The sequence below is a fragment of the Protomyctophum parallelum genome, assembly GCF_964188405.1.
Source record: "Protomyctophum parallelum genome assembly, chromosome: 14".
Lineage (NCBI taxonomy): Eukaryota > Metazoa > Chordata > Actinopteri > Myctophiformes > Myctophidae > Protomyctophum > Protomyctophum parallelum.
The window spans coordinates 33687749-33700555 of record NC_139709.1 but is presented as its reverse complement, the minus strand read 5'-3'; the positions used below and the strand labels follow the sequence as shown (position 1 = coordinate 33700555).

General features: G+C 42.7%; 1 protein-coding gene across 1 annotated transcript; it reads left to right on the top strand.

Moving 5' to 3' along the window:
• Nucleotides 1-3676: 3676 nt before the first annotated feature.
• Nucleotides 3677-4303, top strand: arl14 (ADP-ribosylation factor-like 14; the record flags this gene model as incomplete). The annotated part of the gene is made up of 1 exon (XM_083781285.1): nucleotides 3677-4303. One exon carries the CDS (start codon nucleotides 3677-3679, stop codon nucleotides 4301-4303), a length of 627 nt encoding a protein of 208 aa, XP_083637411.1.
• Nucleotides 4304-12807: the final 8504 nt, after the last annotated feature.

Sequence of the window (12807 nt, the reverse complement as noted above, 5' to 3'; positions counted from 1 at the left end):
ATGTTTGAATTGATGTCATGGATAAGTTGGTTGGACTAAACTCTGAAGATGCAAGACTATTTGAAGCAGATGGCGATTTTTTTTATTGGCCAGATACTTGCACTGCATGAGAGATAAAGATGCACTGAACTAAACCGTGTGTAAACGATGGACGCGGACTTATTTGAAGAGTGAAGACCAGCAAGTTTGCCTTCTATGACAATTTATTTTCTTTTGAAAACGCTGCAGTTCATTTTCAGCAATGATTATTATGAGTCATGCAAAGTCTACGAGTTTTCATTTCATCATCAATGTCAAAGGTTTTGTGGTGTGGTGGAGAAATAATGGCCCAAAACAAAGGGCTCTTCGATTAAATCTACACTGATATGATTTATTAGGGCTATCCTATACTGACGGCCTAATCTTAGCTGTCATATAGGGTTGCCTTTCTGTTTTTATAACGGCTATGAAACGATAACGTGGACATTTATGGTCAAAACTTTGACCAAGGGGAATCGGTATAGGCACGATGCCTTATACTTTTTCACCACAGTTCATCATGCACATGCAACAACGTGGGAAACTGACTATACATTTATTGTCTACGATTGTTACAAAGGTGCATAATTATCTAAGACACATGCAGTTGAGTTTTATTTCTTTGTTTTTGATGTCTTAAGAACCGTTAATTGATTTCTGGTTGTGGATATGGGGGCCTGGGCGGGTTGGGGGGTTGCAGCAGGGCCTCAACTTGTTGCACTCTGACATTTGTAAGGTCACGTATATAGGCTAGTAATACTGTTAACTAGCCATGCATGGCTCCATATAGACCATGCAGTAATGCATATATATTCTTTACATATGACTGAGATCAACACAACATTTTCTTTCTTTCTTTGAACATTTACAATCTGGAACGTACATGTATTTATTTCTTGTGACTTGTGTCATCACTGCCAATAATTGATTTACATTTACACAGTACATGACTGTGATCGGATATGCTGTATGATTCAGGCTGACATTTGAAATAAATAATGACACGGTGTTCTGGTTCTGGAAAGTATAACTGCACTGAAGATTATTTGTGTTGTTGTTTTACAAAGGCCTGCAGGAGTGGCAGACATAATGAAACGAGTCATTCACCTTGGCGCTTTGGCATGGGGGTCAGATCAACATAATGGAATGTCAGAACAGGTCAGCTCCATATATGGAGATCTAAGGGTGGCAGTGGGGGCAGTGTCTTGAGTGTACAGGGTTTGATGAGGGCCCAGGTAGGCCTTAACTTTCGGGGCTGTTGAGAACTCTAGTTTTCGCCGGCTGCCGGGCGCGGGCGGCTGCACTAATAACTTTGGGGCGGGCCCGTCTTAGAGTTTGAATGGACACCTATAGGTATCAGTCAAAAGAGAGACATCAAAGAGGAAGGCTGCAGGGAAGGATCAACATATGGAATGTCAGAACAGGTCAGCTCCATATATGGAGATCTAAGGGTTTGAGGTGAGATGTAGAGTTGCTGGCCAATATTGATGACATCAGGGATCTCCATCATGGGCTTAATATTGTGGCATCACGTGATGTCACGAGTCCTCACGACGCATGACCATGACCTCAAATGCACGATTTCATACTTAAAGGAGAATTCCATGCTGCTTTCTTATCTTTCTTTGTAGTTGTTACTTCCCCACCAAAGAGATCCAGGTGTCTTTTTGTGCAAAAACTCCTTATTGGCTATTTTCCCTACCATAAGCCCTCAATGAATTGCATTGCATTGAATGGGAATTGAATGAGGTTATGCTAATTCGCTTATTTCCATCGAAAGAAGTAGAAGAGTGTGCCGGTTGGGATATTATTTACATTATGAAGAGAGGATATATACAAAGAAATTAGAATTTTGAGCGATGGAAATAACACCCCATAGCCCCATTCAATTCCCATTCAATTCAATTCAATGCAATTCATTTAGGGCTTATGGTAGGGGAAATAGCCAATAAGGAGCTTTTGCACAAAATAACACCTGGACCTCTTTGGTGGGGACGTAACAACTACAAAGAAAGGTAAGAAAGCCTTTTAGGGCCCAGGCCGTAGCGTAACGGTCTGGGCACCGGACTGGTAATCCAGTCGCAGTGTGCCGCGGGTTCGACTCCCGGACCCGACACGGCCTTTACTGCATGTCATCCCCCCATCTCTCTCCCGTTTCCTGTCAGCCTACTGTCTGTCCCTTCAAAAATCAATAAAAGGCGTAAGCCGTGGCCCAGGCCGTAGCGTAACGGTCTGGGCACCGGACTGGTGATCCAGTCGCGGTGTGCCGCGGGTTCGACTCCCGGACCCGACACGGCCTTTACCGCATGTCATCCCCCCATCTCTCTCCCGTTTCCTGTCAGCCTACTTTCTATCCCTTAAAAAATCAATAAAGGCGTAAGCCGCAAAAAAAAATATCAAAAAAAAAAAAAAAAAAAAAAGGCGTAAGCCGCAAAAAAAAAAAAAGAAAAAGAAAAAAGAAAGCCTTTTAGTATGGAATTCTCCTTTAACTGATTTGCGGTCGCAATAATACTTGGAGTAGCCGCATTCCATTCGTATATATATTCTAAACTCACCTTTAACAGTGGCTGCATGATCAAGTCAATATATGACTTTACAATAGGCCAGATGTGATTTCTTCACTTCATCAGATCATCAATTAAGGAATGATATTTCACAGTTTGATTGATATGCAAAGATATTAGCTTGATTGAGGTATGTAGGCCTATACAAGTTTATTTTTATTGTGGTCCGTGGACCACTGGTAAAGTATTGCACATGTGTTCCCTGAGGACCCTGACCTATATGCACTTAGTAATGGGGGGGGGAAACCCACAACAATTCTTTCCACTATAGAGAAACCGTGAAGTGAATGACCTGGTGACCTATATGATGACCGTCCACGTATAGTAATTTACTGACAAGTTGGATGTCAAGAAATTCAACAGAAAAAGGGAGTTAGTTTAGAATCTCAGGGGGGAGTGCACCGGATTGTCTGGTTGAGCCGTTGAGTCATATATTGGGAAATTATTATTGGACCATTGGTTAAGAAACGGTGTTGCAAATAGCATGCTTTTTGTGTTACAAAAGCACTAATCTATAGCCATCCCCACCCAAAACAAGTTAGCACTGGTCCTCAGGTTCAGGTTGATTCTAAGTCGTTCACAATCAGATGAAAACCCCATGCAATAAGAGATCAGAGTCAGACAGCTTTAAGCTCAATGTGCCCTATTATAATCATTAGCCTACTTATAAACCACTATATACTGTACTGACTTGTGTCCCCAGTTATGTCTTGTTTCTCATTTGCATTAGTTAAGCTATAAATCACCATGAGTGAGCCATTAAGCACTTAAAGTATAAAGTAGCATGTTATCGGCCTCTGTAGGCTACAGTACATATCATTGGTGAAAGGTCAAAACAAGCATTTAAAGCATGTAAGAGCATGCCGAGTCAATAAATGACTCACTTGTTTTACAGCGTCGCTGTCTATAACTAACTATAGCCTATAGACCAACCCTCTTTTAAACTTTGCCCCTATTTTATCACAGCTTTATTGTACTGCATCATGTAATGGCTTATCCAGTAACTCTGGGCAACGCAATGGGTAAACACTGGCAAAAGTACAATATAAACACAAGATGTAGCCAGCTGTAGAGTTGACTGCCCTTCTGTCATGATGGGCCAGCGAGGCTCCAAGCAACCCGAAGCCAGAGTTCTCATCCTGGGTCTCGACAACGCCGGCAAATCGACCCTCCTTTACAAACTGAAATACAACGCGAGCGTCATCACCGTGCCCACGATCGGCTTCAACGTGGAGATGCTCGAGGCGAGGCGAAAGAACGGGCGGCAGGTCGCGCTGACGGTGTGGGACATCGGCGGCCAGAGGAACATGCGGCGGCACTGGAAGGGCTTTTACGAGGACACGGCCGCCCTGGTGTACGTGGTGGACAGCTCCGACAGCGGACGCTTCGACGAGGCCCGGCGGGAGCTGGAACACGCCCTGAGGAGTGCCGGGCATCTGCCGGGCAGCCTCCCGGTGGTCGTGCTCGCCAACAAGCAGGACGTGAACGGCGCGCTGTCCGTCACGGAGATGACGGAGCGTTTCGACTTCGGGGCGCTGTGTTCGGACCGGGATTGGTTCGTGCAGCCCTGCTCCGCCGCCACGGGCTTCGGACTCGAGGAGGGCTTCCGACGGGTCGCCCAGATGATGAAACTCCCGTCCGAGGCGGGCGCGATAAAAGACAATATCAAAGAGACAGTGCATTACCTCCGAGCAAAGTCAATCATATCAATGGGTTTATAGGCTATAGGGATATAGGCTACTTTTTATTAATGTCATTTTGTTTTGAAATATCATGCCATGTTGGCAGGCATATTTCAATTATAATTCTGTCCAAGACTAATATATATATATATATATATATATATATATATATATAGGCTAGCCACTTTCCACATTAATTAAACATATAGGCTATACCAACAACACCGCGTGGCCTGCATGTTTTTGTTCTTGATTGGTGTTAACCATGTGCATTTCGGTCTTTAACAATAATATTACGGAAAGGACATCAAAATCATCTTTGATTTAAGGCACTGTTATACATTTTACAGGTGATAAGATGGATACATTATCACAATATCAGCAACATGTATTGCATTTTTTAAATAACCATGAAGTATAAATATAGGCTAACATACAAGTTAGGCTACAAGTAAGTATAGCCTATATGGCTATAACATGTGAAATTATACAATCATAAAGAAGCAATTTAATAAGACTATTGTGCTGATCCTTGGTCCTCATGTGCTTATTATTGTTGTTCCTCCTGTCCTTCCTGTGTCGTCATGGCTTCGGGACGGCTTCTGCAGGCGTCCCCCTGCACCGTGTCTTCATACGTTGGCAGGTGTTTGCATTCATCATACGAGGGTAAAAAATGAGCCGGTCCGCCGGCGGTAGGATCGGCCAAACTGTACGACGTAAAGGAGCCGATAAGCGGCTCCCGTGATATGGCGGTGGTCGTTGGATGTCCGCTGTCGTCGGGTGTGGTCTGCTGCTGGCTGTCGCGGAGCTCTCGTCCGGATCTGGAACATACCATTCTCTGGACCAAATATCCCAAAGCAAAGAGGAGCAGCAAGAGGAGCACCCCGGAAAGTTTCCGGGTGACCATAGCGATGCTGTAATAGGTGGTGTCCACGAACTGCTTGCAACAGGTGACGGTAGTGGAGTTGTCCCCTGTGCAGCAGACACTGTCGTCCCTACAGAGATCCTGTCCACATTTTCGTATCGAATGAACCGCCGTGCGAACAAAAGAACATACGGTGAAAACCAGCGTTGGGCATTTTTTGAAGTGAAAACTCATTCTGTTTGAAAAGGAGGAAGCGTTCAAATCAAAGGTGTGACGTCCCGGAAGCAGGAGGAGGCATGGAGCGAGCCGCCTGTACAGCCGAGAGAGAGAGAGAGAGAGAGAGAGAGAGAGAGAGAGAGAGAGAGAGAGAGAGAGAGAGAGAGAGAGAGAGAGAGAGAGAGAGAGAGAGAGAGAGAGAGAGAGAGAGAGAGAGAGAGAGAGAGAGAGAGAGAGAGAGAGAGGAAAAACATTCAAACTCATTCAATCATATATCGTGTGATTATAGCCTACAAAGGCTCTTTATAGCCATGGTTCGCCGTGTTTTTGATGTATTATACACTTAGTGGGAATTTTGCTCTCGTCTAATCGAAACACAATGGCAATTCCATGTGGAATTATTTGATTATGCCAAAGTAAACAGGCGCCGCAGAGGATATCGATCCGTCTTGTCGGAAGCAGGCTACTCGAAAAAATGTGATGAATGATAATCCAGGGAAGGAAGGGAGTGGCCGTGGACACAAAAGCAGAAAGAATGGGCGTTACGGCATCTTTCAGAACCATGGACAGCTCCCCGAAGGAGAGTTGAACAAGGGGGCCGTGGGTGCACTCTCCGTGGTGCTGAAGTAAACAAAAATAAAAAGCCAAACGTGTGCTCCGACAATCTAAAGCAGTAAAAGCACATGAACTTATTGTATCCATGGGATCATGTGAATGTGATTATGTAATGGTGTCAAGCCTAATGAAAAGAAACAAAACAAACTAAAAAAGTCAAGGTTTAAAAAGAGCTTTTGTCACTTCAAGTGTATAAGTAAAATGTTCGTGTGACATTAGCTATGAACCAGAGCTAGTGAAGCTAGTGTGACATGCTCCGCAGACAAGATATAATAAACAATACAAATGAAAAAGCAAAAAAGTACAATTCTCAATGTCGAGAACTAAGTAGCTGCATATGCATGTGGAGTCGAGGCGCAAAGACGCTGCATAGAATCAGTATAGGATTTGTATAGCCGACTGACTGCAAATAGTATTTAATGGATGTGGCTGGCAAGACTAACATCTACAATCTTTCATTGAATTATATCAATAATGTGCCAACAATGATGAGCGGTTGTTGTTGAAATGGATGACGGTAATGGATAAAAGTGCTCACTAATAGTTTTCCTTCTCGCTTCAAAATAGCCAACACTGGGGGTGAGCGTTTTTAAGACGTGTGTGTGTGTTTTCTCTATAGGGTTGCCATCTAAATACAGCAAATAATTTAATACATATATGTTAATATAAATATATAACCTCAAAATACTTACAATACTTGGAGGAACCCCTTTCTAGTTACATACATTCCAAAACCAATATAAACCGGACTGCACAGCAGACATATTTCCCACCACCTATAATATCTGCTGTAACCCTTCCAGTACATGAAGATGAGGTTGTTTGTTCTCTAAAAGGTATCATATGGCGCGGCACATTTGGACAACCATTTGTAATATAGGAGTGCTCCATATACACATCCCACTTCTCAAACTTGGGCTCAAGGCAATCAACAAGAACTGTGATAATAGAATAACCATACAAGTACATAATTTATTATGACCCCTCCCCAAAATCTGTCCTGAACCCTTATCCATTTGTGGTTATTCGTCTCAACTGCTCAATTAACCCGACATGTTGTGCAATGTTGCTTTGTTTACTACCGTATATTGCCACTTGCAATGTTCCCGTTTCTGCCTATAGGGACATAACTCCAGCATGTACATATTTTATACCAATGTTCATTAACATGCTCAAATAATGAAGTGTGTATATATGGAAATTGTTGTAGCCTAAATAAACCAAATAAAGGCCACGGTAGTGTAAGTGTCACAAGTTAACACTGGTGTGCATCTCAAAACAAAAAACAATTCAAGTCAGATGTGTAAAATGTTTATTGGTAAACATTTCATATGTCCTGCAAATGAAAGTATTGAAATGTCAAAACAAATGAATGTTAAATAAAAATTAAAGTATTTATAATTTAAAATAAAAAAGCGGAGGGCATATAAACCCTACAATTCCAGGCAAGTATTGAGGTTTACGATGACAGGCCAAGCGCTAATAATGCTAAGTGTTTCTCCATCAATGCAGCTCCCTAAACCTTGCCTTGTTTCATGCGTCTGCTGGCTTTTGAGCTTGTATATCGATGAAACCGCAAGTCGATACATTGGTGAAGATGCTGCAGTGGTATTCAGAATGTCCACTATTGGTACTGTCCATTTCCACCATGGCATTCCATGCGATATTCAGTGTCACTGGTGTAGTATGTTTGTGGAAATATTAAGAGGGCATGATGGTGAGAGGCCCTAGGCGGGTGGTCTTAGTCCATTCTATAAATAAAAAAAGTGGGGTAATTAACTGTTGAAGATAAAGTATCTGTGGACAAATTCTGGCATTGCTTTAAAACTGGACAGGAAAAGTTAAAATCCATCCATAAGAACTATGCAATTATATGGGGAAAAAAATAAAATTTACCTAATATCTTATGCCTACCTGTTTTGGAGCCTGCTCCTGTCTTCATGGTCCCAGATGAAGGGGAGGAGGACAGAGCCATGGTTTCCTGGTTATGGCGGATGTCTGGATGACCACGGAAATGGTATTTTTTCCGCTTGTTCCAGACAAGTGAGGCTTGTGTAGTCATGGTGGTAGGCTGGACGGCTGCGGTGTGCATAACTGTCGTGGGACGTTCAGTGGGCATTGGGTTTTCAGAACACTGGGAGATGTCACAGCATTTACATTCCTCATCATTCCCATCCACAGAGTGCCATCTGGAGGAGAAATAAATCAAAAGAAATAAATCAAAATGTGGAACTGTTGGTGGTGGGTGGGTTGCCTTTTTAAGATGAAAATACACATTTTAAAATCAATAGCACATTTGTCTATGTCTAACAAGTAGCCAAATATTAAATGTTACTGGTGAAAAATCACTACACAGTGAAATTCTCAGTGTTAAATGTAAGGTATTCAACTCACAAGAGTGTACACATGGGACCCTTTTTATGGAATCGGGCCAACGTTTTGGAAAAGCTTTTCCATTTCACATGCAATTCCATTTAACAGGGATTTTACTGTGTAGTTATGCAGTGTTCATACAGTAGAGTTCAACAGAACGAACTGGCCTCATTGCACTCAAAGAGCTCTCTGAATATCACACCTGTTGTCAATGAAAGAGCAGGCTCTGTTCTTAGAGTAGACGGTTAGCATGGCTGGCTCCGCCTTCACAAGGCAGCTGATGTAGATCTGTCAATGTAACAGTACATTAGTGCTACAGCATGTGATCCACTCAAATCCTATTCCTCCATTTAGGCCTGACGTCGAAATTAAAGAAAATTTTTCTATATCAGTGGTGCTCAAGATTTCATGTCAAGGACCCCAACATTTTAATGTAATTGGCCACGGACCTCCTATCTGAAAATATGTTGTTCCAGGGACCCCCCCCAGAAGCAATGATTTGATTAAAAACGTTCAATATCTATTCAAAGATTTGCGACACATTTTCACAGATCTTTCAAAAATAGCAGATCTACAAGCTTGTAGCGCGGCACTCACTGCTGTGCTATGAGCTTGTAGATCTGCTATTTTTCAATAGATAAAGTATAACATAATGCTTAAAACACCAAAAGGTGTTCCTGTCCAGAATGGGTTAAATTTGTTTGTCCAATGTTATTTTGACTGAAGAAACTACAAACAATGCCGGGTTTTTGTTTGTTTCTTTTAAGAATAGCAAAAACTTCTCACACTTTCTCATTACAGAAATGAACGTTAGTCCAGTATAGCGGTGACTGACCAGGTTAGAAGACTGCCCATGGAACTTAAAAGCATCCAGTTGGAATCGCAGTCTGTGATCCTGGACTCTAGGCAGGAAACGGGAGCTTGAGCTTGCCAGGCTCGAATCTGTCAGACATCTGGTTCGCAGGAAGATGAGCATTATGGATTTCTCCCACTGAATCACCTTCTCTCACATTATATGCCGTTTCACATGATCATTACAGAAATACAGGTATATCTATCACAACTACAGCTGGGGTGCAGGAGTCGGTTGGCATGTGTGTGATCAAATGGGCCGAAGCATAGATTTTAAGTTCCTCAGATAAAAGCAACGGCTATAAGACCCCTAGCACCAAGAGAGGTTCCCCTATGATTATGAGCCAAATAACCACTATTAGTGCCAGTTTTGTTTAGTGTGAATTAAACATAATAATTATAAATAAGTAAATATAATCATATAAAACAAGTCATGATGTTTATATTTGTAAACCTTTGTAAAAGTGATGTGGCGGTATGCACGTTATATCAACGTTGTCAGAATTTGGAAGACCTATAGCATCACGGAAATCAATGGACCAGAGATGTTGGTGTAGCAGAGACGATGCTGGCGTCCGTTTAAGCTACTTCCTGTTGTTCACCACTGAAAGTTATTGGTACTGGACTTATACAATATCCAGATAGCTAATAGCCGTTGCGGCTTGATAATCCACCATTCCTGAATAAAGTGCCTGGTGCTGGGAGTCTGGTGCAACGCACAGGGCCTGACCTGGTGAGAGCAGGAGTGGACCTGGTGAGACGTAGGAGGGGCCCGGACAGGTGTCAACCCACAGAGCCTAGTCCTTCCATGTGTCAGAATGGTACCTCCCAGTCCCGGCAGAGTAGTTCAGGAGGAACGGATTGTGTGGCCCTGGTTTTTCCCTAATGGGACTTATCGAGGGTAGCTACTGGGACGTAAGTCGGGACTTGATCACTCCCGGCTGGGTCACCTGAGTGAGGGGTATGATGTTGCGAGACCCGAAACCCCGATGACCTTGGGATACATCACTGAGGATACGTCCCAGGTGCATCCATTTATGTATGTATTTTGTTATAGTTATTCTATTTATAGTGACTCATAGGAATAGACTAAGTGACAACCAGGAATAGTCTGGTGACCACCGGAGAGACGGGTGGCAGCCGGAAATTAGACGGCACCCGGGAGCAGTGTGGGTTAGCGCCCCAGCCTGTGTCTTCCGTGAGGAAGAAGCCCAACAAACCCACGGTGAGGCCTTTAGGAGGGCCATTCAAGCCTCAAGCGGAGCCTGCGGCACCACCAAGGGCAAGGTGGAGCCTGCGGAACCATGCGGGTTGAGAATCCACCATTCCTGAATAAAGTGCCTGGTGCTGGGAGTCTGGTGCAACGCACAGGGCCTGACCTGGTGAGAGCAGGAGTGGACCTGGTGAGATGTAGGAGGGGCCCAGAGCCTAGTCCTTCCATGTGCCAGAATGGTACCTCCCAGTCCCGGCAGAGTAGTTCAGGAGGAACGGATTGTGTGGCCCTGGTTCTTCCCTAATGGGACTTATCGAGGGTAGCTACTGGGACGTAAGTCGGGACTTGATCACTCCCGGCTGGGTCACCTGAGTGAGGGGTATGATGTTGCGAGACCCGAAACCCCGATGACCTTGGGATACATCACTGAGGATACGTCCCAGGTGCATCCATTTATGTATGTATTTTGTTATAGTTATAGGGTATGCGTATGCATAAAGTGAGTGGCAAATCAAGTGGCAAAGTGAGTTTAACGTCTGTATGGGCTGTCAAGGCCATGAAGTACTTTGCCACTCAGTGGGCATTCCCACATAACTTCCGAGTATGATGATGATGATATCACGCGCATACCCTCTATAGTGTTCTAAAATAAAATAAGCTATAGTTGTAATTTGCATAATATCTGTTCCAACTTCCAAGAGTTGACCACATGGCCATTATGTATTTATGTGCATTTTATATGGACCCCAGGAAGTCAGCTAATGGGGATCCATTCAATAAACAATAAACTTCCAAGAGCTCACCCATGGTTTTCAATAAAGTCATATCTCAAGGTGGCATCTACATCTGGCGTTGCTGTGGCGACACAGTGGTCCACATAGACCCGAAGAGGCTGGTGGTTGTTCATGACGACTGATACTTCCAGATTAATAGAGTCACCCAAGAAGTAGACAAGATATCCCCTCTCTAGCTGCCAGTCATCTAGGTGCAGGAAAAACATAAACATGAAGCTGAGAAAGTGTTCCTTGAATGCCCCAGACATTGATAATCAACAAATAACCCCTTTACTTTGGAAATATGTTGGCTATGTGTTACATATAGCCAACATGTTTCCAAAGGAAAGGGGTTACTTTAAGTTATACCACCCATTTAATACCAGTCATGACTCTCAGGTTGAAATCAATGTGATCCTCAGCGGTGACTTTGGACGTATAAGGAGCCCATGTGGGGTGGAGAGCAGCTCCGTCCACAGCATACTTCCTGGAATCAAATCGATTTAACAATAGTCTAATGAGATTTTACGCATTGTTAAATTGGCAAATGATATTGCTCAAGAGGATAGCGTAAAGAATAAAGAGACATCCTATTAGCATTAACACAGAGGGGAGCTTGCTTTTCATCCCTTTATAGTGTCGTTCTCAGATGGGTCATCCAGCAAATAACCTGTTTATTATGTATACCGCACACTGTGCCGAGCCTACCCATACCAAACAGCAATGTGTACGCAAATATGGTAAATTAATGTGATTTTGATCAAAGGTGAATACTCCAAAATGCAACCGATCCTACTCACGTATCATAATGACATTCTATCGGAATAGTTGCACCATCCAGTCGAAGGACACCATCAATGTTGGGTTCAGGTGCATAAACCAGGATGTTCGAATAGATGAGCTTCTCTTTTGTGGCCTGCAAATAACAAGATATATAAACAGGCATACTTTTAGCTTCCTGTAGGCTTCACTTCGAGTACTGTGTAGGCTATAACAATTTCACATTTAACCATTACCGAATTGGTCAACAGATCATTTTAAATGCTGGATATTCAAATAATGTGAAATATCAGTACTTCTTATAAGTTGACAGTCTCATAAACATTTCTAAAGCAGTTTTAAAGGGTAATATTATAACTATGGTTTTACTATAGCTAAATGTGCAAAACAGTCAGTTTTGTGAGTGGAAGAAGGCCACACTGGTAAACTCATCTACAGATTAAACAAATACAAGGATATTTATTCATAAAACATAACTATACATTTAATATAACTTTTTAAAGTAGAGACACTTCCACAGCAATGCAAATATATGGTTTTTTGAATGCTGGGCCAATATGCAGCCTGGTGATAATAGCTAGCCATGGTTTAGCCATGGTTCACATGACGCTCGTGACAGTCATGTTTCAGGGTAGCCTAAAATGTAGCCTCTCTATCGATTCTGACATTTTCAATCTATATCAGAATCGATAAATACATCTAAGAGAGTCTAAATGTTAGGCTAGTTTCAGGGCTAGTCTAAGCACTGGTTGCTTTACCATCAATGAATACAATGAACACAAACAGCTTCAATGATCCATTACACATCCAATAATAATAATAATAATAATAATAATAACTATTACTACAACAACAA